This window comes from Centrocercus urophasianus, unplaced genomic scaffold (assembly GCF_019232065.1).
Source record: "Centrocercus urophasianus isolate 14NV4802_14NV808 unplaced genomic scaffold, USGS_Curo_1.0 seq_11, whole genome shotgun sequence".
NCBI classification, from domain to species: Eukaryota; Metazoa; Chordata; class Aves; order Galliformes; family Phasianidae; genus Centrocercus; species Centrocercus urophasianus.
The window spans coordinates 89611788-89631642 of NW_024884253.1; the positions used below are offsets into that span (position 1 = coordinate 89611788).

At 39.5% G+C, this 19855-nt stretch overlaps 2 protein-coding genes across 4 annotated transcripts in view; one reads left to right on the plus strand and one right to left on the minus strand.

The window, feature by feature from the left end:
- The window catches only part of TRIP13 (thyroid hormone receptor interactor 13), a 34754-nt gene extending 18611 nt beyond the window's left edge, over positions 1–16143 (plus strand). Inside the window, exon 14 of the mRNA XM_042809150.1 lies at positions 15998–16143. Within this exon, the coding sequence (XP_042665084.1) occupies positions 15998–16000 (3 nt within the window). The 3' untranslated portion in view covers positions 16001–16143. The remainder of the gene's footprint in view (positions 1–15997) is intronic.
- SLC12A7 (solute carrier family 12 member 7) overlaps positions 1919–19855 on the minus strand; it is a 67891-nt gene continuing 49954 nt past the window's right edge. For all 3 annotated transcript variants that reach the window (XM_042809147.1, XM_042809144.1, XM_042809146.1), the window contains 8 exons: positions 19331–19499; positions 16563–16758; positions 16089–16258; positions 15826–15957; positions 13744–13851; positions 7759–7940; positions 2793–2926; positions 1919–2399 (listed from right to left, as the gene is read on the minus strand). In XM_042809147.1, the coding sequence (XP_042665081.1) occupies positions 2308–2399; positions 2793–2926; positions 7759–7940; positions 13744–13851; positions 15826–15957; positions 16089–16258; positions 16563–16758; positions 19331–19499 (1183 nt within the window). In that variant the 3' untranslated portion in view covers positions 1919–2307. The remainder of the gene's footprint in view (positions 2400–2792; positions 2927–7758; positions 7941–13743; positions 13852–15825; positions 15958–16088; positions 16259–16562; positions 16759–19330; positions 19500–19855) is intronic.

Below are 19855 nucleotides of genomic sequence, written 5' to 3' on the forward strand. Positions count from 1 at the left end.
AGGGAGCTGGGCAGGCTGGAGAAGTGGGCCCACGAAAACCTAATGAGGTTCAACAGGGCCAAGTGCAAGGTGCTGCACTTGGGTTGGGGCAACCCCAGGTATTGATACAGACTGGGGGCAGATCTCCTTGAGAGCAGCCCTGCGCAGAAGGACTTGGGGTCCTGGTGGGCGAGAAGCTGGCCATGAGGCAGCAGTGTGCGCCTGCAGCCCGGAAGGCCAGCTGTGCTCTGGGCTGCATGAAAAAGGGGCGGCCAGCAGGAGAGGGAGGTGATCGTCCCCCTCTGCTCGGCTCTTGTGAGGCCCCATCTGCAGCACTGCGTCCAGGCCTGGGGCCCCAGCACAGGAAGGACGTGGAGCTCTGGGAGCGGGGCCAGAGGAGGCACTGAGATGAGCAGAGGGCTGGAGCAGCTCTGTGTGAGGAAAGGCTGAGGGAACTGGGCTTGTTGAGCTTGGAGAAGAGAAGGCTGTGGGAGACCTCATGGTGGCCTTCCAGTGCTTGGAGGGAGCGTAGAAACAGGAGGGGGGACGGCTGTGTGTGAGGGTGGATGGTGATAGGACAAGGGGAATGGTTTTAAACTGAGACAGGGGAGGTTTAGGTTGGATATTAGGAGGAATTTTTTCCCCCAGAGGGTGGTGAGCAGCAAGGTGGAACTAGATTAGAGCCCCTGTGTTCTGGTTGCTTTCTACTGAAATATTCATTTCACTGTAAGCAATTTATGTATTTGTTACCCTTCCAAATAAGCAAAGCTGCATGTATTTATCTTGAATGTTTACTTTTAAAAGCAATATTAATTCATTTTGGAACTATCTAGAACCTGAGATGTGAATTTATACAATTTTTTACCTCTAACAACACTTCATATCATTTTTTATTTTCTGTTACTGCTACTGGTTAAGTAGTTTTGATCCATTTCCTTGAGTAGGATGATAAAATAGTATTTCCTGTGAGATGTTTCCATCTCCATGCCCAAAGATGCAGCAGGAGAAGAGGGAAAAACAGAAGAAAAAACCAAAACCAACAAATGAAGTTCATCTAATGTGTTTGTTAGTATTACACCGGTTGCTGAGGAAGTTATGTGAATATGGTGTTCTTTCTGTTCGTGTGTGAGCATTCATGGACCAACTGGTGCAAACTTTGCAATATTCCAACATTGCCACCTTTGCTTCCAGCGCACAGAAGCTGATACTCAGTTCCATACTCAGCTTCCAGGCCGTAATGGACTGACTCACAGAGATGAGCTGAAGGAGCCACTGCTCCTTTTGTGGTGCGACAGCAGTGCACAGCTATCTGGTGCACAGCTCATCTTTCTCATCATTGCTAGCACTGCTGAAACACACCACCCAGCACCTCTTATGCTCACGTCTACTGTTTGGTCTCCATAAATGTTCAGCAAGCAGCAATGAATGTCAACAGGGGCAATTATTTCCTCAGAAGAATTCAGCCCTCAAACTATTTACCGAATACAAATAACAGATCCGAGATTTTTTTTCAGAAGAACTGTATTTTCATAGCAGCACATGCATGCAACTCTGATCGAAATACATTTGAAAAAGAGATTACACTTCATTGGTCGTTTACCAGTTGCTGTAATTTTATCTCCAGCAGGTGGCAATGCTGCATCATGGAATTCCTATGACTTACACTGTCTTAATTGGTCAGTATTCCTTAATCTGCTAGTAGTTCACGTGAAAGAAACGCTTGCAGCTTACTATTACCCTCACCTGGAGCCTTTTAATTCCTTGCCTGAAGTATTTTAAACAGAGAATGTTATTTAAAACAGACGTGGCAAATCATAAACTTCAGGGAAATACTTTACAGTATGCAAAACATGTAAATTTGATTACTTTTATACATTTCTAAATGAAGTTTCCTGAACCAGGGACTAACCCCATCAGAAGCAACATAGCAGCATCTTAGTAAGTGAGGAAGCAAACTTTCCCTTTTATTTAGAAGCAGAACAAAGATAAAGAAAACAGAAGTTCCTTATATTTCTGTATGTTTAAAAATAACACAGCATTACGATTTGTTGTTTCAGCACAGATTAACACATCGTGGTATACTATACACATCCTAATCCAGTCAGGATTTACTAACCCACTACAGAAGTGTTCTCACAGGTCTTCAAAATATACTTTTAAATATAACATTTTAGCAGGAAAACAACCACACCTCGATTTTCATTTTTCCATGTGCTAAAGCTCTTAAATGAAGCTGCTCCAATTACATCAGATAGACTTTATACATTTTGTTCCCTTCATTCGAAAGAAAATTTAAAAAAAAAAAAAAAAAAAGGAAAAAAACCAAGGTTAAGAATAAATGGTGATGACTTCACGTCCACTGCCTCGGACTAGGAGAACTCTGTCCAGGCCTTCTGTTAGAACTTCCAAAAACTCCATGTCTGAAGGATTGTTAAGTCAAAGATCACGGAACAGAAGCAAAACAGCTGCCAATGACTCAAGACCTGATGTACAATTACACAGCACATTCATCAGGGAGCTTCCCCTTTACTGTCTGTTATGCTAAGGCACTTCCACCTGCTTATTCAGATGGAAGTGAGGATTAATTTAGGGGATTTCCATGGGAAAACATGTTATTCTACCCTACTTACCTACAGAAAAAAGTAATTTAAAGGACAAGTTAAAAACTGAGGAATTTCTTACATCAATTCAGTTGACAAAAACCCCGTGGTTGATAATTCCAAGTGTTGATAATGCTAGTACTTTTCTGTGTGTGTGAAATGCAAAGTGGAATCAAGTTCCAAGAAGTACACGAGCAATATTGTAAAGGATACAGTTTTCATCTCCTTTTCTGTTTTTAGGAGGTCCAGGCATATTCAGGAGAACTAGCTGAGCATGTTGTGATTTATTAAGCACCACTCCATTGAGCTTCACAGCAGTGTGCATTCTTCTCACATTTGACTGATTCCTAGCACACAAATATTTTTAGGTACTGACACAATACTCACATAACTGAATTAATAAATTCACATGTATCTTATACATCTGAATTTTTAATTTTATCTAAAATGCATTTAAACTTCAGCTTAAACTTCAGGGTTTTTATTTTAGCATCTGCCTTCTGTGATTTATTTTCTCTTCAGAAGAAAAAGTTTCCTTGTTGGAAGTTCCTGAGGAAGTCATGCTGTTATTTATGTAACAAAATTAGCCAGAACTGGAAATGAGTCACATGAACCAGTGCAACAGAAATACCCAGTTATCAAAGACATCCACTGTCCTAAAGCAGATCCTTTACAATTGAAGCAGTTGCTCCAAAAGGGAACTTTGGAAACACATGGTGACAGCAGATCTCAAGAGCAGAAGAACTGACAGGCTGACACAAAATGCATCACCATATCCCATGCAATTTCCTTAGCACTTCTACTGCAAGACTGCTGGTTAAAGCATAACCCTGCTCCACTCTGCAGTACCTACAGACTGTCTTAGGTCAGGGAGTGGACTGGCAAGTTAGTAGCAGCAGGACATGAGACATCCTCTGAATTGCCTGACCAAGTCCAATTCCAGTAACAGCAGTCAAAAATGTAGCAGAAATGCTCCAGCATTGTTTCAGATCAGGAAACAATAGAAATTATTGACATTACTATTCTATAGTTAAGCCCCATTTTCCTACTAACAGCTGTTCCCTTCACACATTCCCTTCATACAGCACATCTTGAAGTGTGCATTTATCCCTAGTGTTGCAGGTGCAAATATAGAGGAAAAAAGATGAAAAATGGAAGACTGAAAACCTAGCGGTCAATGGAGGCCAATCCCACCAATTCCAGTTCTCCTTAAGAAATACAGTAACATTTCCAAAGCTAAGTTTATCAGTCTGCCCTGTCATGGGGCCATACGTCCCAAACAAGAACAAACTGTATATAGAACACATATAGAACAACACAATTCTTGAAGGTCAGCTTTTCAAAGGCAGAACAGCATCTTGATAAGAACTACGAGGAGAGAGATAGAAGTAATTGAAGGGATGTATAAGTCCTGAAGTTCTCTTAAAATACAGATAAAATGCAGGGGAAATGGGAAGAGCATAAATGTGTGGTGGGGCAGACAGGATTTCAGTGCTGAAATAAATGGTAGAATAGTTCACTGTGTACAGTGTGAACTGAGGCTCACTTAGCTTTCAAACACTGGTTGAACTGAAGTCATACATGGAACACAGTGTAAGCCTCCTAGTTTTCTTAAGCTGCTCAAACTGGCAAATTCACAAAAAGAAGCCAACACTGACCTCTGGAAAAAAAAAAAAAACAACCAACAACAAAAAGCAGAGCAGTCTTAAGCTGGTTCTACCCAAGTACAAAAAGGGATGCAATGTCCAAAAGTGCAGCAACCATGTGCACTGATAAAGGCAAGCCTTCTCTGTTCTAAAGACAGAATGGTATGCAATCATAAAGGCTACAGTTGAAGCTGGAGTGTCTATACCACTACAGCAGCACTGTTCGATGCCTCTACCCACACACAGTGGCTGAAGTACAGGAAACAACTAGAACTTCTCTTGTAGGCACAGGGAGCAGATCTGCTTGCAAGAAGCGTGCCCAGACAGTAATCTCCTGCAGCAGGTAGCTGAGCATCAATAGGCAGTGAGAAGTTCGCACTTCAGGGAACCTGAGAATGAATTATGTGTGTCCATGCACAGTCTGCATCAGACCTACAACCAGAAACTCCCCCTCAAAAATACACTGAAAGGAACAACACTCAAAACACAGAAAAATGTAAGCTTGTTATGGCAAGGACCTGTAGGAAGGTGGATGAGACCTTCCCTGCTGCCTGAGATGCCCTTGCAGAACTACTTCACTGCTCCAAAGACTGCAGAGGAAGGACCCATTGTGTCACAGCAGACTCCAGTGTCAATTGAGCCACTTGGTCTGTTCCCAGTACACTGAACAGTGCAAACAAAAAAAGCATTATGGGATAGTCATAGAGGCTTCTCCTTCATGGCAAGCAGAAGCACCCATTTGCCAACCTGATTTAATCTCAGTAGAGGCTTGCAGCATATCAGGGACTCACATTAGGAACATTACCAGGAGATTACCAAGCTTTGAACAGCCCATAGACAACTTATCCACTGATGTTTTATCACGTGGGCATCAATTACAGTCAGGAGCATCCCAGTCATGTCATGAGGGCTATAGAACCCCTCTGAGCAACTGCAAAATGCTCTTTGAGCACACAGTCTTCTCTTTGATCCTACCAGTCAAAGGAAAAGCCTTTGAAAGGTCTATTTGAATCTGGCAGATCAGCAATGGTTGCAGGACTGGTGTTACAGCCAGGGATTTGGCTTTCTAGACCACAGTTCTCTTTAAGAAACCTGGTTTACTGGGCACTGATGAATTCCTCCTGTCAGAGAAGTGCATCTTTGGTTATGGGCTTGTCAACAAGGTATATTTGGTATTATGATGAGAGTCTACTGCAGATCACCCAACTAGGTGGAAGAGGAAGAAGACAAATTCTATAAGCAACTAGAATACACACACAGTCACAAGTCCTTGTGTATCAGATGCATGGGTTTATGAAAGGCAAGTCCTGCCTGACTAAACGATCTCCTCCAACAAGATGATGATCTGCCTAGAAGGTGAGGAGCAGGATGTGGCTATTAGTGAAAATTTTAGTGAAGTGTTTTGACAGCTGACAACTTTATTCTCCTGGATATTAATTTACTCAAGCATATGCAGAAAAGACTATCATAGGTGGTGAAAGGACTAGAAAGCATGAGGACTGGCTGTGGAAAGCGGGATCGCCAGGTTTAGAGGAAAGGAGGCTGAGGGTAGATGTCACTGTCTCTACAGTTATCTGGAAGGAAGGTGTCAGTCTCCTTCCTCTGGTGAGAGTGACAGAGAGCGAGAAACAGTCTCAAACTGCACCATGGGACATTTAGATTGGACTTTAGGAAAAATTTCCTCATGGTGAGTGTGGTCAAGCATTAGAATGCATTGCCCAGGGAAGCGGTGGATTCCTTCTCCCTGGAAGTATTTGATAGTGGCGCTAATGGGACTCAGTAGGTTAGGCTGACAACTGAACTTGATATCTTGAAAGTAAGGAAACTTTAAAGAAACCCCAACATAAAAGAATCTTTGATACTATGATTCAATTCTTTAATTTTCATCTGCTTGTGTCACACCCAATGTATATCCATACATGGATGGTAGAAAAGCCAGAATTGGCATTCAGTGGAAAGTTAAAGCTCTTTCTGATACAGCTAGCTGGACCATAAGGATGGAATTTGTTACATGAGGGAATATTTTTTCCACACTAAGTATATATTCAGCTTTTAGGGGTAGTTAATTAGAAAACTAAATATTACTCTGGTGGAGAAGAGCACTCAAGTCTTGCATTCTTACAGAAACTAAAGTAATTCCTCTGTAACTTACCTTGAAAAGAAAACTGATAATATTTACACAAAAAAAACCCCAAGCCATTAACAGGTCATGATGCAAACTGTTTTTCAGTGATAAATGCTAAAGCACAGCATAGAAAACAACATACAAATCAATACACAAACTGCAAATCATGGCTTAGGAACATGCAGACAAAGAACACCACCACAAGAGCCAGGGAACAAAGCCTAAATTGCTTAAATGAAAGGAAATTTAGAGACTTACAGATTTCCCCATTCTCTATATGGGAGGGAAGCAAATGCATAAGAAGTTATTTTTATAGTATCGAGAACATTTTAATTCACCAGTAATAATAACTGTACAAGCACATCAAGTTCAAATTGTAATTTATACTCCCAATGATACGTAGTAGTTTCTAAATAAGAGTAGTTGAAGTCTACACTCTGCACAATTCTAAAGAAATAAGAGGAAATCTTTACAGGATCCTATTTTAAAAAAACTAAACATGCAACAACAACAAAACTCCTAAGAATGAGAGAATAATGGAGGCCAGAATAAAACAAAATGAAGGTATTCTAGAAGGTGATGGCCTCATTTTCTAAGGTGTCTGGAATTTACAAAAGAAAAACTCTTTGCAAAGAGCATGGCACATTGACAGTTTCGCTTTAAGCATGTGTAGAAAATTGACTCGACCATGCCTAGAACTCCTTTCTTACAGGCCTCAGAAAAGATGCACACGTGCAACTTGAATCACAAAAAAAAGAAGGAAGTGAACAAGCTGATGTCCCTTCTTTAGTTACGTATGCCTACTATATCAGGCCTGACACAGGAAGTAGCTCGTGTTGAGTGTCTTCTGTTTGAAAAAGACATTAAGGAATATAACAGTTTCACCAGAAAAGATTGAATATATCAAAACATACATATAGAGCAGTATAAAACTTGTGGCTATACACTTAATTTACAGGATGAAAACCTAATGTCTTTTTCAAGAAAAAACAACCATATAAACTAAATATTTTCAAGAATTCCTATCTGCTTCTTTGTACTTGCTGCACCCCCCCAAAAAAATTAAGGCAAATAATACACAATAATTAGGTATTGAGGAAGGAAACAAAACACTTCAATCAAGAAGCTGAAAATCTTAAAAGCCTGATGCATTCGACCTTCATTCATGACATTCTAGTAAATATTTTAGGTGCGTATTAACTGTTCATTAGAAACACTGTCACCCCTCCCAGCCCGTCTCACAAGGATGGCATTTAAGTTCATGGAAAGATCATATGTTCAGTCAATGTCAAATCAACCAGGATCTCTTGAAAACAGACTGTACAACTCAACACAGACACACCTACAGAAAGCAAACAAGAAAACCCCCACAAAAAAGACAAGCTTCAACCACCACGTGTGTACTTACGGCTTCATGCTGAAAATATCCTTAAAACCTGACACATTTGTGTCTTTGTTTTTATGTTTTTCAGCTACAAACTTCTCTTTAGTCCAGGTCATTTGCACTTTTTCTGGCATGGCAGCAGCCACACTTGCTTTGACAGCTGGAGCTGAGCGTGAGGCTGTGTTTCTGTCATGGATCAACTGAGCCTGGCCACACACAGAAAAAAAATAAGATTGTAGGTTACAGGTTATTAATTCTTGAAATGCAATTTCACTGCAGTGTAGCAAAAGAAGGAAAAAAAGAGTACCTTATTTTGAGAACAAATACGAGACAAACATCAGTGTTTTGACACTGGCATGAAAGGAAATTGCTTGTAGAAGTCCAGTTATTTATCTATGCAGGTGAACTTCAGGCTGGGATGTGATTTTTACAACATACTGAATAGTCTGAATCCAGTTTGAGGTTAGTCATTAGGACAATGCACTATCAGTTATTTTTAACTTGCTCTGACACTGCTATAAACACTGTAGTTTCCATCAAAAACAGAACAAGTTCACTACCTTAGACTCTTACAGTTTGAATGAACGGGCATTAGGGGAGCAGTGATTGGTTTTGTGGTGTTTTTCTTGGTTGGAGTTTTTATTTTGCTTATTTTTAAAGTTTTAATAGTTTTGAACTCTCCGCAGCGACTTGTCAAATCATGAACTGAGTCCTCTATTCTATTCAAGAGCTTCATGTGTTCACTTTGATCCCTCCATACACGTGACAACTCAGGAGAATTGATTTCCTTCAGTCACAACAACATGAATAAAATGAAGGCAAATAAGAGAACTGTTTTCCATCTCTAAATACTGATTCCCCAGTGGTTCTTGGTTTGTAATTTCAGCTGTTTTTAACAGTCTAAAAGCTCCTAAGTTTTTCCTAAATTATTTCTCTAGTTCCTAGTCTAACCTCAAGGATTCCCAAATCCTAGAGCTCAATTCTGTGGTTCACATATAAACACCACTTGTTTGATAGTCTTCACATCTCACAGAAGACTGACTGATGAGTCAAGTCTACCAATCACAAGTTACTGTGAATAACTTGTGAATAAAGCAGCAATTCTTACAACAGAACAAGTTAACAAATTCATGCAGATTCATGCTGCAGAGCAGTAACCAACGTGCTAAAACTAACAGCTGTGAGGTGAGTTCAACTGTGCTTTAATAGAAGCTAGAGATGGGCCCAAGAAAAAATCTGGACCTATAGCAAATATTCATAAAACTGCATATATAAAAAAGGCACATTTTTTCAGTGCTACTCTTTGTAGCCAAATTAATTATATATAATAAAGCATTCTTCTCACACTTCAAGAAGGGAAACAAAGGAATGCACCACTTCTACAAACTAGGCACTGAATCTACCCAGATAAGCAACACTTGAAGTGCACACTAAAAGCATTAATTACAGCAGTCCATTTAATTTCAAACTCTCTATGTAGAAAAGTAGTTGTGACTCTTATGGAGTAACAGTTGCATATCAATATGCAAAGAAGCCTTTTCTACTTACAAAAATCCTATACATCTATACATACTTAGAAAATTCAGCACTTCGGTACAGCAACTATAAAGAAAAAACAATGCTCTGAAAGCATGAAATATTAATCTAACACCCACTATTAACATTTTTGAGAGAAGAAACAAATATTTACGCTTTTAACAAAAACATGCTCTCAGATAACAAATATTTCTTTTGTGGAAACTAATAGTGACAAAATAAAGATGTCATTACTGTCACAAACAACATCTAGAGAAAGAAGGTACAGTTCAGAGAGCACTAAAGGTTTATGAAGGACTGCTTTGAGGGCAATGAAAGGAACTTGTTCATTGCTAGTCTGGTTTGCAACAGTGGCACTTCAAGCGTTGCAATGGAAAAACCTACAGAGTGCTACTTCTAGCTACCTCCTCCTTTTCATAGTCATTATTCAGCAGTGCCTGTACATCTTGGCCAATGGATTGTGGACTAGAGGAGCTTTTTCTTCTGACAGAACCTCGAGATTCATCAGTGATGCTCTGAATCTGGGACAAAAAGGTTACCAGTGACAAAAAAAGAGCCCAAGAAATAAGATGACTGTATCATTCAAAATAAAAATTGCCTTTATTTAAACAGCCCCTAGGTTGTTATAAACTTGGTTCGTTTTCACAAGCATGATATTTGTTATACACATTATTTATTGTGGGGTTCTTTTCATAACTGACTGCTAGCAGTTTCGAAGTCTCTACACAGAGATTTTGTAAATCGTGATATTAAATCCTTTTGTCTGTATGAGTACCTCAAGTACACATGCATGAAAGTCTCATCCTTTCTTACATACGATGATTCAGATGAACAGGTTTCATTCACTCACAATCAAAACATGGACAAAACATGAACAGATGAAAAAACTGCTTTTCAGCTCTAAATATTGATTTATTCCCCAACAGTTCACTAACTATAATTTCCCCACGTTTCTCTCAATCTTACCTAGCAGCCACAATCTACAGAGCACCAATTACAACAGTTCAATACAATTCAATTCAATACAAAGCGGAGCTGTGATGGATGACTTCTTTTCCACAGCTTCAACATAACTGCTACCTGGCCCAACAGTTAGGACTAGTCACAGAAGGAAGACAACTGCAATCAAGCAAAGTAGCAACAAAGTGAATCTGCTTCTACAGTTTCTTTCATATTTGCAGAAATATTATCAAACTGAATAAATGTCTGGCACATGGGCCTAAGTCTGCAGATCTTAAGCTCTGTAGGCATTTGTTGTGTTTACACTTAGATAGAAGAAAGCTTGCTCAAAACTAATAAGAATAGAAAAGAGCAAACAAAAGGAAGAAGTGCCCTGTGTTCCAATTCCACAAGAAAACCCAGCCATCACAGGGTCAAGACCAAACAAAGCTCCTTTAAAAACAAGTGAGAAAAAAGGAGAGGGGCAAGAGTGAGAACTCAGATATAGGAACAGGCCTACGTGAAAAACAGCAAAAGAACACTGTTCAACAAGTTCTCTCTTTGTATAGGTTTAAACCTGGTCTGAAGATGTACAAACACAAAAAGAAGGATAAAATACTAATTTTGTTGGTAACAAGAAACAACAGAACTACATGCACTACTGAAAAAGCTGGAACATTACTGCAGTGCTAACCTGAGGAAAGGCTGAGGGAACTGGGCTTGTTGAGCTTGGAGAAGAGAAGGCTGTGGGAGACCTCATGGTGGCCTTCCAGTGCTTGGAGGGGGCGTAGAAACAGGAGGGGGAACGGCTGTTTGTGAGGGTGGGCAGTGATAGGACAAGGGGAATGGTTTTAAACTGAGACAGGGGAGGTTTAGGTTGGATATGAGGAGGAAGTTTTTCCCCCAGAGGTTGTGAGGCACTGGAACAGGTTTAGTTCCAGTGGAGGCTGGAGGCTGTGGATGCCCCATCCCTGCAGGCATTGAAGGCCAGGCTGGATGTGGCTCTGGGCAGCCTGGTCTGCTGGTTGGTGACCTGCACACAGCAGGGGCTGGAACTGATGAGTATTGTGGTCCTTTTCAACCCAGGCCATTCTATGATTCTATGATACTAAAGAGAAAACTATTTTAGAGACTATCATAAAACCTGAGCGAGGCTCAAGTTTTCCTAATCAGAAACAACAGATGAATTACTTTTTATTATCATTCCTGAATAAAGACTTCATGAGAGAGCAAATAATACTGGTTGTTGAAATTACCAAGATACGAAGGAAGAAACTGAAACTGTAATGGTGATGGTTATATTCAGACAGAAATGAGTAATAAAAACAATGGAGAACAGGGTAGAGGAGAAGGAGAGAACAAAGTATTGAAAGATGTGTGCCCAGGTGACCAAGAGGGCCAACGGCATCCTGGCCTACATTAGGAATGGTGTGGCCAGCAGGAGCAGGGAGGTGAGCATCCCCTGTACTCAGCACTGGTGAGGCCGCACCTCGAGTGCTGTGTTCAGTTTTGGGCTCCTCACTACAAGAAAGACATTGAGGCCCTGGAGTGTGTGCAGAGAAGGGCAATGAAACTGGTGAGGGGTCTGGAGCACAAGTCTTACGAGGAGCGGCTGAGGGAGCTGGGATTGTTCAGTCTGGAGAAGAGGAGGCTCAGGGGAGAACTTACTGCACTCTGCAACTTCCTGAAGGGAGGTTGTGGTGCAAAAGGGTCTGGCCTCTTCTCCCAGGCAAATAGTAGGACCCGAGGAAATGGCAAGAAGTTGTACCAGAGGAGGTTTAGGTTGGATATTAGGAGAAACTTTTTCTCTCAAAGGGTGGTCAGGCACTGGAATGGCTGCCCAGGGAGGTGGTGGAGTCGCCGTCCCTGGCAGTGTTCAAGAGGTGCCTGGATGAGGAGCTACGAGAGATGGTTTAGTAGCTTGTGGCACTGATAGGAATGGGAGGGTGGTTGGACTGGATGATCTTGCAGGTCGTTTCCAACCTTGTGATTCTGTGATTCTGTGAAGATTTCAGGTGACCACCACTCTGGAATAGTGCAGATTCCAACTAAATCACAGAGCCAAGGAAGTCTTTTGTCTCCACTACAAATTTATAAGCTGTAGATTATAGAGCCCTGAAGTATCCTTAGGTTGCCTGTAGTTTTCATAAGGAAATTAAATCCTAGAGCCTGCTGTAGATTGATTAATCACTCAACTTTTGGAAAATTGTTTGTGTGGTCAGTAATTCAAAGCAAGGAATGACGAAGATTAAAAATTGTTTACTAAAGAAATACAGGAGAGGTCTTTTTCACTAAAAAGGCACTACATAGGCTCAGTCCAAAGGGGACCAATAAAGAAAGGAGAATTTATGGCCATGTATTAACATAGCATTACAAGGCACCTTTAGGAAATCCTACAAACAGGAAAAGAATAAATAAGGATAAAAATAAAGGAAGTGCACAGACATTACAAATTAACACAAAAAAAAACCCTAAGCTGTAAAATAAGCTACAATTTTTGTTGGACAAAAAAAAATCTAGTTATTTCATAAATGAGCAGCTTAACACAATAAAGATGTTTCCTTTAGCACAGGACAGAAAACACCACAAATGACAGAAATGCCAAAATATTTAGTAACTTTTATACCACTAAAAAGTGTTAGCAGTGGTTAATAGAACAAATGAATGGATGGCGATCAAAAGAGAAAAAGGATCATATTTTAAAAACTTACAAATACTGGGGAAAACACAATTGCATGAAGCTAGTTACTACAGAATGCAAAACATCACTACAAACTAGCAAGAGCAGGAGAAGAGCAAACATGTAGGATTATAGTTAGTGTTCTGCTAACAAAGACACAAAACTGCTTCTGACAGGTACTTGGCAACACCAGGTATTCACAGATAGGCCAATAGACACATACAGAAAAAGAATCTAGCTCACCCGACTGGTGAAGGGGGGCTCTCTGACTGCACAGCATTCTTAGAAAGCTAGGTCCAACAGAGGGCCCTCTCCCTCTTGTGGCTGGCCCTTACATGAGCACAAGGTGCCTCCACTCTGGTTCTCTCCTGTCACAGGAGCACACTACAAACAGTCTGCCTGTGCTCCCTGGGCCAGACAAACCCTTTCACCAGGTGCTCAGTCACCAGTTCAAGCCACAACCTAACCGTGTCCCTACAGATACTCAGCCTAATTTTGGCTCCAGGAAGTACGCTAAACAAAAAAGCTAATTGGTCCAGTTAAACAATCATATCTCATTATTAGCATTATTTATCTCAATCTTGGAAGTGTTCCAGATGTTCTACACACTGCCACTCAAATACCTGCACTAAGCTTAACAAAATGAACTGGAAAACTCTAGAAACTTTTATCCAAATGCAAAAGGAGTTATGTTTAAGATTCTTTTATTCTTGTAAGTGAAACCTGCTGCAGAGAAAGTAAGATCGAATGCAGCTATAAAAGCTGGTTAGAAACAGATTAAAATCTTGGATTAAAAACAACAAAATAATTTTTAGATTTTTCATAGAATATCTTGCCAAGTTAGAAGTTCCTACCTCTCTTTCCCTTTCATTTTTTGATAGCTGCATCTGTTTTAGCATCTGGGATCGCTGTTCCATCATTAGTGTCTTCTCATATGTGAATGCAGAAATATCATTTTCAAACTGCAAAAATGATTGACATAAGAAATATCAGAAGTACTACTCAAAAAAAAAAAAAAAAAAAAAATTAATCAAAAACATTTAGACACTTGTACCCCACTTATTCTTGCATTCATTGAACCCTGGATTCATGAATGGCTTTAGAGTAATCCCAAGAGTATATTTCATTGATCATTTCTGTTACCTGAAGATTAAGCTTTAAGAATGAAGACAATCTTTTACCATTAACTATTATACAATACTAACAGCAATGTAGTATCAGCTGAATTTGAGATTCACATGACAGACTTTCCACTGTTCTGTTCCAATATACCTACAGAAGCAGGTAAGGTAGAAGCTGTTCGTTTAAACTACCTGCACTGCAGACTCCAGAGGATGTTTGCATAATGGTGTCTTTGAAAACAGTCTAGAGCTACAACATAACACACTGTCCTTTCTCCAGTGAGAACTGTTCAAAAAGAAGCACTAATGAAGCAACTTCAGCATATATTCCACCTGGAGTCCAGCTCTGGGGCCCATAACACAGTAAGCACAACAAGCTGTTGGAGCGGGTCCTGAGGAGGGCCATGAAGATGAGGGCTGAAGCATCTTCCCTATGAGGACAGGATGAGGGAGGTGGGGCTCTTTAGCCTAGAGAAGGCTTCAGAGGACCTTATGGCAGCCTTCCAGTACCTCAAGAGGGCCTACAGGAAAGCTGAGGAGGGGCTTGTTCCAAGGGCATGTAGTGACAGGACAAGGGGAAATGGCTTTAAACTGGAAGAGGGTAGATTTAGACCAGATATTAGGAAGAAATTCTTTGCTGTGAGGGTGGTGAGACACTGGAGATGCTGTGGATGCCCCTATCCTGTGTTCAAGGCCAGACTGGATAGGGCTTTGTGCAACCTGGTTAATGGATGTCCTGACCTACAGCAGGGGGATTGGGGCTACATGATCTTAAAGGGCCCTTTCAATCCAAGCCATTCTGTGATTCTCAGATCTAAATCTAAAATATAACCTAGAGCTCTTACTAATGTCACTGACATTTAAAGTATTTCTTTTAATTTGGAAGATTCCTGTGCTTAAATATAGGCAAGATAAGAAAGAAATACATTGTGCTTCCTATATGTGCTTCCCATCTGCTTTAAATGTAACTAAGGGAGTCTTTTAATGGCACTCAATCTTTCAAGCTTCTTTCACCTGTGCATGCCACACTTATTTATGTTAAGTGATTCTTGTAACAGTCTATATTTGTTTTATGGCATGATAAACATTTTTGAGAGGTATGCGGCTCAAAAAGCTCCTAAGAACACCAGGTCCTGGGAGGAGCAACTCACTCCCACAACCCCTTCACTACACTTCAGATGAGGGCGTAGAAGATATGTTTAGTCTTAGCAATGGAAATGAAATCACACTTCTCCTTATTTGCCAGATGAGTGTGCATGTTACAGCTTTACCTCTTTCTTTTTAACAGGTTATAACCAGTGTTTAAAAAAGAAGGAAGTTATGAAATTCAATTTGTCACCATTTGAACTGTGAATCCATATCTATGTAGTCTTGTTGTTCATTGCCAAAGAGACTGGCAGTGCCACCGAGGCCAGAGATTTTTTATTCTAGAGATATATTTGTACATCAGCTGGAGAAACATATGTTAGTCACGTCAGCAATTACTAGTAAGGGATTATTCAGTCTTTTATTTCAAGGTCCACCTCTATGAATTCAGGCTTTTACCTTCTTGAATGAACTCTATCTACAGACTAATCTTCATAAAGTAAGTAGTAATGCATATCAAAATTACTCACCTCTAATTGACACACCATTAAACTCACTACCACATACTCTGGCATTACAGCATGGTATGATAGCACTGTGTTAAGAAACAACTTCTTTTTCTTGGTGGGACTGAAGTCTTCCATTTCTTGCAGCATTGTACTTGGGCTAACATGCTCAGTTTCCAAGTTTAGTCCTAATTTCAGCTTAAAAAAAAATGTAGTAACATACCATTTCAACAACTTCCACTTCAGCATTGAGGCGAAGATGGTACAAGAACATCTGAAGATCTTTCTTCATTTGGATGCTGTTATCATCCATTTGAGCAACCGTGAAGATACGCATCTTACATTTTCTCCAAACCTAGCCAAAAATAATTTATTTTTATCTGTTCATATTACAGTGATTGCAGACTCTGAGCATATTTCATTGGAGAGCTTTATGAAGACCTGCTATAAGAAAATGGAATCCAAGCTGTTTCTTACTGTACTTGCCTTGTGTTGACGAAGAAGAAAAGGCAGCAACATCAACATTCCACCATCATGAACAATCCACCAGATGTCTATGTTTCCTTCAGTAAAACGTTCTTGATTTGTTGGAAACAAGTCGATGTTTTTAGCCACCAATAAAGCTTGCTGAGCTGCTGTTGTTTCTCGTACAGTGTCTGCAGGGGAAAATAAGACATGTGATCAAGAACTTCTAGTTTCCATTCACAATGTTTGTTTTAAATTCAAAAGCTTAAATCCACCTGAGTTTAGTGACTAATCTGCTTAAGAGGAAAAGAGAAATCAATAGTTAAAGAGACTGAGGACTGAGAAAACCCACTCCACATAAGTCAGAATTCAGGAAGTACTGAATGTCAACTGGATATTCAGCTTCACATCTTTTTTCCCCCACACAGGAAATCAGTCATACATCAGTCATATAGTTGTCTTACAATCATGTAAGAGAAAATAAAAAACAAATACCAACAAAATTTTTCCAAGAGAAGTGATTTTCTGTCTGCTTCCAGGACTGTGGCCATGCCATCAAAACTGTATTGTGTTTCATTCCTCCTAGGCCAGCTGACTGAATTAAATGTGATATTCCATCTCTGAAACTAGGAGATACCACAATCTGGCAAAATCCTTTAGTCTTTTCGACTCCCATTAAAGCTTTAACATTCTGTGGAAAAGGAAGATTACACATGAGGAAATACAGTCATCAACACAGATAGTAAATACCATGAAGAGTAACAGCAAATATAAGCAAAACGTTAGATACTAACGTACAACCAACAAGATGCCACTCTAATTCCCTAGCAGTGAACTGATCCTACAATTGAAGCCTCAAATAACACTACATAAGACACCAGAGGGTTTTCACTTGTTATTAGTCTTTTTCTTCCAAAGAAGATATGAATAAAAACACATTGACAAAGCTTTATTTATTTATTTATAAAGCTAATAAATATTGCTTCTGGTGAAGCCAAAACTTTATTGATTGATAAAAAAAAACATTTTAATGGGATTGCAGATCCTTTCCTTTGGAATCGGAAGGGCTTGGGAAATGGGATCCCAAAGACTTCAGGAGTCCTTGAGAGCTCTGATACTGAGAGGCTGATTCTGTATTTATCCGCTCCCAATATGGAAAAAAGAGATGTGCAGACAATCAGAATCACTGGCTGAATAATGACAAAAACTGACTATATTTAAATCCCATAGCCCTTGATTTCAGTATGGCTCTCCTTCATTTAAACACTGACATAGACACATAACCAAACAATTTGTAAACACCATTCAAAACAGTATCAAGGTTGAGCAGGAAAAAACAGTTTTGGCATTACCCACGCTCCCCAACAGCACGACTTTGAAAATCCCATCATTAATGATTTGCATGGAAGTTCAGCAGTTTCCAAAGAAAACACTGAACCAACAAAACTTGGAATTTTGGCAAGCATCAAAATACTCAGGTTTGTTGTTGTTTGTTTTTTAGGAAAATCATTCAGAGGTTCAAAGGAATAGATTTTTGGGTTCACAAAATAACAACCAGCAGATGCAATAGCACTAAAACATTCCTATATTCTTTGAGCTGAAGCAGCTTGTAAAACAGATTGAATCACTAGGTTTGCTCACTGGCTTGGATGTTTTGTCAGAAACTAAGAATGCTGAGAACTATCAATTCTACTCTGCATTTGACCAGACCATTACCATGCAGTTCACTCTGACCACAGTCTCCTCGAAAAGGTTATCCCTAACTTACCATCCTGCTTCTGTTTTCTTCTCAACGAAGGAGAGCTTAATTCTAACAATTTCTGACCCCTTCATACTCCTCATTTCATAGCTGCAAACTTGTAACTGTCTCACTGTGTAAAAGTTCTCATCCAGTTTCCTGTGTGCTGTTCTTTAAGCATATCTCCATCTCTCCTTCCCCATGACAACTGGAGGCCAGAAGGCCAGACAAAAGAACTGTTGTTTAAAAAGCAAGACAATTATCTGCTCTTAGGTCCTATGCCTGACCACACAAAGACTCCCACTCAAAAAGTGCAATTCCAAGAGAACCCTATAAAACACCAGTAGGGAGACATTTGATTACAGAACGCCTGGTGCAAGCTTAGTGTGTTTCACATGAGAAATTTTGTTCTATATAGAAAAAAATCTTCAAAGAAATTGAAAGTAAAGCTAACAAATCTGCCTGTCCAAACAGTATTTGTAGGGGCATATCAGTTTAAGTGCTTGGTTTTTCTCATTTCTCTTGAAAAAGAAAAAAAATGTTTTTCCACAAGTCTTCTAGAAACACTATTTTCTAGCAGAAAATTTCCAAAAATCAGCAAGCCCTTCAGACACTCTTTGAAATGTCTTCAGTTCTATCTTAAAAGCAACAGCTGACTTCGACACCAGCAGGTCTAACTTCTCAGACGATCATGGGGATTAGGTTTCCCTTAAATTCATTTCCAGCTCTTGGATCTATTTGTGAGATATCAGGTCTGAATAATTCACAGGAATCTTTACATAGAGTTGAAAAATTCTTCAACCGAAACAGCAGACATTTCAACTGATTCTCATTTCCATTAACCATTCTGAAGACATAACAGCTAAAGCCTACATGGTATTTTCTAAAAATGTTTCACTGTGCTCTGTAAAGGAGTAGGAGAGCTGTGCATAGATAAGAAACTGTATATCCATATCATTACCAAAGCATCAACACTGGAACTACTGGGGTATACAAAGTAGTAAACAAGTTGATTTAGATAGAACAGGAATGTACACTTGCTTGGCACTGAAAATCAAAGTTGATCAGTGGATTCTGAAACAGATCTTCAGAATTTCTGTATTAATTTCCAGTTTTCATTCCAGTGACAGATTTAAAATCTTGGAGTTCAGATGTTTTTAGGTTTTTTCCACACAGCTGAAATTATGCCAACGTCTGCATTTCTTAAATGAATAAATCAATTTTCTTATGAAGTGTTTTTTTAGAAATATATCCCCCAGATTTTACAAGAATATAAAATAAATTGAGCCCGTCTGGCCCTCAATGCTGAGAAAAACTAAGCAGCATCAGTATTGACTCGTCGGGAAATTCTGAAAGACATTTTGTTACAGTAGAGCAAACTTTTTAATTTAAATACACAAACAGATCAATCAAAACATTTTTATAAAAGGCTTTTATTTAAACTGTACCTGAATTCAGAATATCAGATTCAATATTTAAACACTAATAGAATTTACAGAAGGCTTGTAAGCTGACTTTTACACACCTCTTCGGCTTTCTGAGTTTCTACACATCTATCCAAGTAGGTTCCTTGAAGCACAGATCCCACAATAGTCAGCCCTTTACCAGCTTTCAGCTGAGAAGTGAAAGAAAGCAATCGCGGATGCTTCACCAACTGTTCACAATCCAAATTTAACAAGACCAAAAGTTGAGGTCTGCCAAAAAAAAAAAATTACATGTGACACATACATACACAGAAGTGGTAAAGAACTGAAAGAATAGAATTAACAGGTAATAAAGTGCAGATTTAGTGCTTAATGCAAAAGTAATCAACATCAAGTAAGAAAAAAAATCACAATGAGCAGTGGCTGCCACAATCCAGGTACATGAGTAACCTGAAAAAAATCCAAACCAAACCAGTACCACCAAGAAAATTGTTGAAGCCTAATTATCACCCCTTGGAGGTTTTCTAGTGCAACCTGCTGCTTGAAGCAGTTAAATACTGAATTGTACTCCAGAGTGTTTAGGTCTTGGTCCAGTTGGATCTTGAAAACTTTCATGGCAGAGATTC